At 35.5% G+C, this 10,366-nt stretch overlaps 1 protein-coding gene across 1 annotated transcript; it reads right to left on the bottom strand.

The window, feature by feature from the left end:
- Window positions 1–6,832: 6,832 nt before the first annotated feature.
- On the bottom strand, window positions 6,833–10,362 carry arpc4l (actin related protein 2/3 complex, subunit 4, like). The gene is made up of 6 exons (XM_073825897.1): window positions 10,259–10,362; window positions 9,643–9,761; window positions 9,111–9,222; window positions 8,930–9,025; window positions 7,061–7,231; window positions 6,833–6,973 (listed from the first exon to the last, which is right to left on the bottom strand). Exons 1-6 carry the CDS (start codon window positions 10,259–10,261, stop codon window positions 6,968–6,970), a joined length of 507 nt encoding a protein of 168 aa, XP_073681998.1. The 5' UTR covers window positions 10,262–10,362; the 3' UTR covers window positions 6,833–6,967.
- Window positions 10,363–10,366: the final 4 nt, after the last annotated feature.

The raw sequence follows: 10,366 nt of genomic DNA, 5'->3' as shown, positions 1-10,366 counted from the left end.
TAAGGGCCCATGCCCTTTAGGGGCCCCCAGAGATCTGCTTTGGTGTGGTAGGGGGGACCCAAACTCATATTTTGTCATAGGGCCCAAAATTGCGAGCGGCGCCCCTGGGGGCACTATAGAAGTCCATTATATGGAGAGAAATCCTGAAATGTTTTCCTGAAAAAACTTAATTTCCTTACGACTAAAGAAAGAAAGACATGAACATCTTGGATGACAAGGGTGTGAGTATATAATATATATAAATTTTTGCTCTGAAAGTAAACTACTCCTTTAAGGTTGAACCACTGGTGTCACATGGACTATTTTAACCATGTCCTTAATGTGTTGCATTGCTGTCAGGGACAGAAAGCTTTCGGATTTCATTAAAAATGTGCACAAAAATTGTGTTTTGCGAATATGAATGAAGGATAGGTCTTATAGGTTTGGACGACATGAGGGTGAGTAATTAATGACAGAATTTACGTTTTGGTGAACTGTCTCTTTAAGGACTGGGAGGGGTATAATTTCATTCCTTATAAACACACAGTGATCTCCTTAGAGTCCTCAGGCATGTAAATAGTGCCTTGCTCTTTAATTTGTTGGCTTACTTAATGGGGAAACTTAGCCTGTGGTTTCTGCTCCTCTGGGTCTGGGTCATTCAGCACAAGAGTCAGGCAGCATGATGGCAATATCCGGTATGGTGGTGACAGGACACACGTGTCTGGGGTCCAAGATGTCACTGCTGGTAATCTGAGCTCATCTTTAAACAACCTCACAGATGAGCTGCGGATTTTACAAAGAAAGTGTTTTCAGTGATTACATGCCACTGGAAATAACTCCCTAGAGAATGTATTTTTTTGTATATGATTCTACAGAATTGGTGCAAACTGCTGTCCCTCAACCTAACTTCTATTATCTATTGAAACCCACAATAATATTTCAAATATCAGTAAGCTTAATATATATAAAATCATTATTTAATGGGTACTTTCAATTGGGAGGTGGCTGTCCCGAACCCTAACCCCTAATTTCAACGTATGAAAATGATATTTAAAGAATTCTTTCCATTTTATTCTATTGTTTTTTTGTTTTTTGTTTTCTTTGTCAATTATGAAACTTTATGTAAAAAAATGTGTCCCGCATTTTCTTGTCACTACCAAAACAGTGCATGTTTTAGTCCATTGGCTGAGATTGATTTTAACTACACCCTTACATTTATGATCAGGAAAAATTTCTTTGTCCTCCTCTCTCATGGTGAGTAGATAGGCCCCATCATTTTGAGGTAAGCGTGTTAAAAATTCTGAAAAATATGCGTGTAACTTCAAGGAACATCACTACCGAACACCATTTTTCTATAATTAAACACTTTTTGGGAGCTATTCTATAACATTTAGTTTTTGTATGTGTACAACTGTTCAGAATTGTATTTGCTAACCATGTGCTGATTAGCATCTTTGAGCTAAGTTCAAAAGTATCTAAAATTGTCACTACCGAAACAGTCACGGCCAAAACATGTCATAATTTTTTCGGTAGTGACAAAAGGAAACACATAATCCTCATATTTGGGAGAAATAAACAAAATTTTAGTACAGTTATGCAAATTGTTCTGTATGATTATTAGTGTTTCAGTATGTAAGGTAAAATTTTAACTGTCACTACTGAAAATGTGCAGTCACTACCGAAACATGGGATGTTTCGTCAAAAATAAAGTATACTGAATTATCAAGTAACATGTTATGATAGTTTTTGGCTCATGTGAATTCAAACTAATGAATCCTTAAGTTTGAAGAAAAGAACATTTGGATTCAAAATGCAACAACTTGAAATATTGTTCAAATTCATTGTTGCATAGATGTATTGATGTATTGTTCATTGTTAAAACGTTTTGAAAATATAAAATGTGTCTTGGATATTATACAACTTGCATGCATACTAAATTTGTGGAAAATTATGTTTTAAACTCTGACTTTGAACCAATTCTGTAGAATGGCCCATAAACACAGATAAATATACGTTTTAAAATGAGTTAAAGATTAGACCGTAAAATTATACTGACAGAACTGTAAACAAATGTATTTTAAAAACTTAAAAGTCACTGAGTAATTCACACACCGACCACAATATGTAGATAATAATTCATGAACATGACTTTCACTTGTGCCTTGCCTTTTTAATTTCATTTTTAAAAGAATTTAAATCTTTCATTTTTTAAAGGAACTTCCACATGAACCAACTTAATAATAACATTTTATAAGAATGTGGTAAAAGCGTACACATGGACTTTTAGTAAGTATATGACTGTTCTACTATTCCTAGTATTGTATATCTATCCCACAGTACATCAGCTCTGTGCTCTGTGGTTGTTTAGCTCCCTCTGTTGTCTGAAGTTTGTATTTCTACTGAAGTATTAAGTATTAAGTAATGCTTCATATTCTCGTATACACTTAGTTTGTTTTCCTTCACAACAATCCGGTTCATATCACCCATTACAATCAATCAATCATATTTATGTTTTAAATCAGAAACATAAATAAGTGTAAAAGGATATTTTGAAGTATGTACTTTACATATGTGTGTACTTCGCTACCTAAATGTGGACATTGCATAGACTTATAATATTTTTACTTATAGCAAGTACTGTACCCTAACCCTTGCGGTATATTGGCGGCAATAACCGTAAACAATGCCAATGAACCAAACGAAACTTGCATATTTTGTAGATATTGCTGCTGAAAATGGTCATTTATTGTCATGTTTTGGGCTCTACTAATTGGTTGGATCAGGAAAAACATTTGGAGTAGCCTACTATAGACTGCCAAAATTATAACAAATCAAGGAGAAGAGTGCAAAAAACTGTCTGAGGAACAAATGGCATTTGTGGTTGGCCAAACTGAACTAGGATTTCCAGGGCAAGAATCTTGACAACATTTGTGTTTGTTCTTATCAATTTTGGTCAGGTAGTAGACATATTAGACTAATTTCTTAATTAATACAGCTCGTACATATCTTTACCACCTATTATCTTTAGTTTGTCAAAATATTGTGCTCTTTCCTGCTTACTAAGTCCTTCTCTACATGATTTAGCACCTTTCACAGCATAAATTAGCAGAACAACTTATTCAGTAGTGCATTAAATATGCAACCCATGCTGTTGTTTACATCTGAGTATCGCCAATATGGCAGCGCTTCCGGGTAACTGACCAAATCGTGACGTAAGTGCAAATCTCTATTGTCGCTAAAATATGTTAAGTGGGTACACACACACACAAACACTTAACAATACATGAATACATCTATGAAAGATTTGAGAGCAGGGAAGAGTCAGGGAATAGAGGATAACCTGCCATAACACTCATTATTTTGAGTCTATTGAGATAAATTTAAGTTTCAACCAGGCTAGAATTATTATTTTGGCATAACACTGTGCAAAGACACCTCCACAGCTGCTGGAAAACTGCAGGAAACTATTTAAATGAACTGCAAAAGCTAACTGTGAAGGATACTGTAGATGTACGTGATGGCATCTGTAGTGAGGGCATGTGTGTGAGATGTGGATGACTTTCAAAAGCCTTCAGTGGAGTATTGACTTACAAACACCAAAGCCTTGGCCAGAGACATGCATTTACAATGCTCCGCATTACTGCAAGCTCACAGACCAACACACGCCAACCTCTAAAAGCACGAATAACCCTTTTACATGATAATACCACATCAGATAACAGAGCCAGTATCTGAAACATAAGATAAAAGCCAAATGCAAATATTTTTTTTTAAATAAGAACCCATATAATCTTTTTTTATTTATATAAAAATCTCATTCAATCACATTATTTATTAAAATGGTTTATAGTATGGTCACATATCTACAGTGCCTTTTAACCCGCTCAAAAGTACAAAAACAATCTGTCCGCCAGAACCACCTGCATGTAAAGTCTTTCACTATGCCTCCATTAATCCTCCGTGTGAATTGCTGTGGGGTCAGCTGGATCCCTTTGCGTTGATGTGAAAGCAGATTTACCTTGACCTTCATAAGTGCAGACATGATATTCGAACAGTATAATAATAATGCATTGTCAACCAACATGGAATGCTATTATGTGTTTGTGCGTGACAGACAAGGACGTGGCATCCTGCTGTGGCTGTGCTGAATCTCTTGGCAGGATTCTTTCTCTAGTGAGTCTGTGCCACAGAAGAGGAAAGAAGAAGCGTCACAAAACCCAAGGGCCTGTCACAACAAACGCGAATATTTGGCGCAAAGAATTTGAATAGCAACAATGGATTCCTGTGGAGTTACTCATTTCACGTTCGACCCGAACATTTCCCTGCTTTTACTTCTTTGAAGTTTAACTTCAGCTTGCTTGAGAATTTTGATGTATTGCTCCTTTTTCATGGTGCCGTTTACTGTGATTAGGTTCCCTGGTCCACCGGCTGAAAAACACCCCCAAAAAATTAGGTTCCCACCACCATGTTTGACAGTGGGGATGGTGTTCTTAGGGTGGAAGGCTTCTTCTTTTTGACGCCAAATGAAGGCTACATCATTGTGGCCAAATCATTCAATTTTTGTTTCATCTGACCATGAAACAGAAGACCAGAAGTCTTCTTCTTTGTCCAGATGAGCATTTGCAAAGGCCAAGCGGGCTTTTGTGTGCCTTATCTGGAGAAGTGGTGTCCTCCTTGGTCTGTGTCCATGGAATCCAGCGGTGTGCAGTGTCCGTTGGACTGTCTGCCTTGAGATGTTGCCACCAGCAAAGCCCAGATTCATCAGGATGGCCTTGGTGGTGATCCTTGGATTCTTTTTTACCTCTCTCACTATCCTCCTGGCCAGCACAGGTGTCACTTTTGGCTTCTGTCCACGTCCTCTGATATTTTTCACAGTGTGTATTTTTTATAATACTTTGCACTGTAGCCACTGGAACTTCAGAACATTTAGATATGGTCTTATAACCCTTTCCTGACTTGTGAGCAGCCACAATGCGCAGCTGCAGGTCCGTGAGCTCCTTTGTCTTAGCCATGACTGTCCACAAATCAACAGCAGAGAGCTTCTGTTTTTTACCTGTTGAGTTGATTAAAACAGCTGTTCTCAATGAATCAGGGTAATTAGGATGCTTTTAGAACAGCTTGGACTATTTGGAATGGTATAGAACTTTGGATTTTCCCATGGACTGTGACAGTTTGCAAAGGGTATGAATAATTTTGGACTTGCCACTTTTTGTTCAAATGTCATTAAAAGCTGAGAAATATTTTTCCCCACAATGATGCCTCTTGTACATTATCTTATTATCTTTTGGGAGCCTGTGTCATTTCCGGTCAAAAAAAAAAAAAACTTGCTGGTTGAATAAAAGTAACTTTAAGTCAGAATTTGTTGCATGAATAATTTCGGGCTTGACTGTATGTATATATATATTGAACGGACTATGATTAACACATACGGTTCCTTTTTAGGAGTCCAAAAAACATTGACAGTATATATATATATATATATATATATATATATATATATATATATATATAATGCACTGCACTACATATCCCCATGGACAATAAATGGCTGATGGCTGGTGTAGTAAATACACATGCCCTTGATTACATAACACTGGCCTTACTGACTGCAGGTTTGCAAGGTGGCATCACACAATCAAATGCATTTAAAGCTCTGGCTATTCCCCAGACAATCCATCAAAAATGTACTTTTGCTCAGAGCAGCAAAAAAAGTAACACAAAACGATGGCGTGGCTGGGGATTGCTTTATGCTTCACTGTAGTCTAACAGTTATCTATTTCAGTTTTCAATAAACAACAGTGAATCCTGCCAACCACAAAATCACCAAATCACTAACTTTTATTCAATTCAACAAGCCTGACTGCTTTGTCAACCGGTGCTGAAAGACTTTTTCATATTTCTTGTGAAGTTAAACCATCTCTTAACATTTTACTTATCTTGAGATGAATAATTGTCCCGTTGTGATGTCCTCTATAGTACAATTAACACAACAACAAACCATTATCGCAGTCCGATTACAGTTCATCGACTAAACTATCAGAACATCCATTGTTACCCACCTCTTAAAGTCATAATGCTCAAAATGATGGATCACGAAAGCGCTTTTCTATTGATTACTAAGCATCTGAAGATCAATACCCGCTTTTGTACTCAGTCAAGCTTTACGATTCCCATCAAACTTTATGCACAGAATGCATGAGCAACACAATTGACCTGGCAGTGTTCAATACATGTTTCAGATGGTATTATATCAGAAAAAAAAACTGATAAATAAGAACTAAAACTGCTTAAGGATCAATTTATATAAGTGGATAGAAAGGACCATTAAAAAAGTAAAAACTACAGGACACAGTGTATGCAATTTGGAAATAAATCCCAGAAGGTAAAGAAAGCACAATATAATTTTATTGAATTTATTGTTGTTTTATGCATGTTTTTGTATAGTTATAATATTGGAGATTGACAGTGCCAAAATATAAACACCCATTTTCATATTTTTATTTTTTTTCTCTCAAGATCTCTTTAACATTTAATTGATTCCTTTTTTTTTTCATAGTAACAAAAATGAAAGCATGTGAGTACATGTATATAAAAGACAACAGGAAAAAAAAAAACTACAGTCCAACAACAAGATTCCTGTGCCCATCAATATTAATTACAGGTAATACTTTTAAGGACCTGCCTTGACTGTGTGTTTTCTTTTTTTTTTCTCTCTAACAACAGAAAACAAGAGTAATAAATTCTTGACTAAATGTACAATTGTTAATATCCATGGGCACAAGGAGCACCTTGAACAGGAGGCAAAGGGGAGTGCATATAGTGCTGCAGGACTGGCCAGTTGTTCCTGTAGATCTTCTTGCTTGGTTGCTAACTAATAAACTCTTTCCCCTTTGCTCTGTGGAGATTTTAAAAACTTTGAATGTTTTTGTCCGCAAGAACCGAAGCAACACCAATCTCTGATGGGTATTAGGAATGTAGACAAGGATTCTCAGAACTAAAAAAAAAACATAAGAGTCAAATTAAAAAATATGACATTTCCATTAATCTGTAAAAGGATAAAAATGCAACATCTCAAACGTACATTCTTGAGGAACTCCTCTGCGACAATTCGGGCCCGAGCGTTGACTGACAGCTTCATCTCGCTGATCTCCTTGTCGATCTCCTCCATGAAATGGATAACAAAGTCCACCAGCTTGTGTTTGTACATCTGTTCTGTGTGGAAGTTGGTGATGAGGAAGCTGATGTCATAGCCCTAAAAAGGACAAAAGAGGAAATGAGAAAACACGTTAATCTAGTTAATAGTGTAAATGCTTCACATGCGCATATTCAGCTATGCATTTTAAAAGTAAGATTTATCACACATACGCCATCAGTCAAAAGTTTTTGAACAGTAAGCAAAAGAAGTCTCTTCTGCTCACCAAGCCTGCATTTATTTGATTCAAAGTACCGCAAAAACAGTCAAATTTTGAAATATTTTTACGATTTAAAACAGCTATTTTTTATTTAAATGAATTTTAAAATGTAATTTATTCCTGTGATCGAAGCAAAATTTTCAGCATCATCACTCCAGTGTCACATGATCCTTCAGAAATCATCATTTTAGGAATTTTTGATGAATAGAAAGATCCAAATATCAGAATTGATCTGAAATAAAAAATTCAAAAGCTTGGAGTCTGTATATATTTTTTTATTTTTTGGGAAAGAAATGATAGAAATTAATAGTTTTAATCACAAAAATGATTATAATGACATTTATAATGTTACAAAATATTTTCTATTCATCAAAAAACCTGAAAAAAAATTCTACTCAACTGTTTTTAACATAATAATAATAATAATAATAATAATAATACATGTTTCTTGAGCAGCAAATCAGAATATTAAAATGATTTCTGAAGAATCATGTGACTGGAGTAATGATGCTAAAAAAATCAGTTTTGAAATCACAGGAATAAATTACATTTTTAAATATATTCAAATAGAAAACTATTTTTTTTAAATCATAAAAAAGATTTCATAATTTTACTGTTTTTGCTGAAATTTGGATCAAACAAATGCAGGCTTGGTGAGCAGTAGAGTTCTTTAAAAAAACATTAAAAATCCTACCATTCAAAAACTTTTGGAAGTTTATGTGGTTTTTACCTACTCTCCGATCAATTTTATAAATTGGTAGACAGTTTAATGATATTTGTTTAATACAAAGAACACATTGTAAATATTAGTCACTTAATAACCTGATTAACCAAGCTCTCCACAAAACAAAACCCTGCAAATTAATAAAAAATTAATTCAAATAAAATTATTAATTGCATTTAACTGAATACTTTCAAAAAAACAGTTGAAATTGGTTTGTAAAAAGTGTTTCTATACATATTTAGACTGGGTTTTTCATTGCATTTACACATTTTGACCAGTGTGTGGTGTTTTAAAAAAGTGACTAATTTTGCAAAGCAACTGACCCTTCGCAAAGACCCGCCCCCTTTAGTTATTGCTGCTATGTCTGACAAAAAAAAAACAGCCGCTCTCACACTACACATCATGTTCTAACACAGTGAAAAACACATTACATCGCAGAGCAAAGAACAAATGAAGACGGAGCAGGTTACTTCTGGTATGAAACAAAGTCTGAGCTTTCAAATTGTGTCATTCTTTAAGAAATTCAAACAATTGATACCGTTTTGTGGCACTTTAATGTGTCGTGACAGATCACCGTATTACCTCAGTTTTTCATATTTACTTCAAATACGAAATAAACATGAATGAACATTTAATCTACTCTCCTGTCTGATTTGTTTGTTGGACAAAATGGCGGATTCTGTGTTATGATTGGCCAGTCAAACTCTCTGCAAAGGGTCAATTGCTTCGACTGCTTCACACTTATTAAAAGGATAATGCATATTTGGTTTAACATTTATTCATTCCTTGTTCGTTCTTCACAATAAGAGCTCACCTCAACAGCTTTCCTCCGCAGGATGAAGAAGTTCTCTGCTCGCATCATCATGAACCTCATAAATTTATGGCACAGGATCTTCTCGATCTCATCAGCCTAAGAAAACCAGGAATATCTTTAGAATACGATGCTAAGAAAAATACATAGATCTTATACAGTCCATCCTAAATTTTTTTTTTACCTGTTTGACAGCGATGCTGACTCTCACTGAGTTTATGGAGCCCTCAATCAGGACCTTCTCCTTGTCATTGCGGCTTATGACCACAGGCTGCAACAGAAGCTCTTTGCTGCTCCTGTATTGAAAGATTGCATACATAAACTGTATGGGTCAAAATGATCAATTTTTCTTTTATGACAAAAATCATTTGGATATTAAGTAAAGATCATGTTCCATGAAGATATTCTGTAAATTTCCTACTGTTAATACATCAAAACGTAATTTTTGATTAGTAATATGCATCGCTAAGAACTTAATTTGGACAACTTTAGAGGCATTTTTCTCAATATTTAATTTTTTTTTTTTGCAACTAAATATTGTCCTATTCCAACAATACCATACATCAATGGAAAGCTTATTTATTCAGCTTTCAAATGATGTATTAATCTCAATTTCAAAAAATTGACCCGTACGACTGGTTTTGTGGTCCTGGGTCGCATATATCTATTAAAATACATCATAAGGAGGATGTGGGGTGTATTAGGGAATTCCTCACCTAACCTCCACCTCAGGTTTGTTGTGTCTCTCCACCACCTGAGAGGAGAAGTTCTCCAAACACAGGGCTGCTTGAAGAGTGGCGCGCACCGCATTCAGATAAGGTCGCAATGTTGCCGTCTAAATACAAAAATATATATATATTAATAAAGTAACAGTTCATTCTATAACCTAACCGCCCTTAAAGACGGCTTATAATAATCATAAACACACAGAAACTCGATTGTCACTGAGTGGAGCAGCGGTTTTGTGTTTGGCCATTCCATTGAGATCATGTCAGTCATTTAGGTGAAGTGTCAATCATCTGCCTGAACATCACTTATGAGCAACTATTGCTTTTCTAAATAAATTAAACACATGTGGTTTATTAAACATTCTAGTGTAATGTGCATTCAATACGTTATATCTGACCAAATTAGATTTTGCTTGCAAAATCACTGACGTTAGCCAGCTAGCACAAATCAAGACAGACTAACATCACTCGATCAAATAAACCAAAGAACACCGCGGTGACCGCATGCAAATGGTTTACGCAAACGCGGTTTATTGGGTCATTTAATTGCCTGCGCTATAATAAAAAACAATCTTAGCAACTTTAAGAAATGTAAATCTCTTACCATTTTATATGAGGTCTGTGGAGGAAGACGGAAGTCCGCACGCCACGCCTGGAAATGAGAAAACACGCCTCCATTGCGTTCTCACTCTCCCGTGATATATCTATTAGA

The sequence above is a fragment of the Garra rufa genome, chromosome 20 (assembly GCF_049309525.1).
Source record: "Garra rufa chromosome 20, GarRuf1.0, whole genome shotgun sequence".
Lineage (NCBI taxonomy): Eukaryota > Metazoa > Chordata > Actinopteri > Cypriniformes > Cyprinidae > Garra > Garra rufa.
The sequence above is the reverse complement of the archived record's forward strand: the minus strand, read 5'-3'. Positions and strand labels throughout refer to the sequence as shown.

Bases quoted from the DNA above. Each gene is read 5' to 3' on its own strand.
- arpc4l (XM_073825897.1), bottom strand. The intron at 9,026-9,110 runs GTAAAAAAAAAA...TGGTTTTCTTAG, and splicing joins TCAGCATCGCTGTCAAACAG to GCTGATGAGATCGAGAAGAT. The intron at 7,232-8,929 runs GTGAGCTCTTAT...TGTCCTTTTTAG, and splicing joins TGCGGAGGAAAGCTGTTGAG to GGCTATGACATCAGCTTCCT.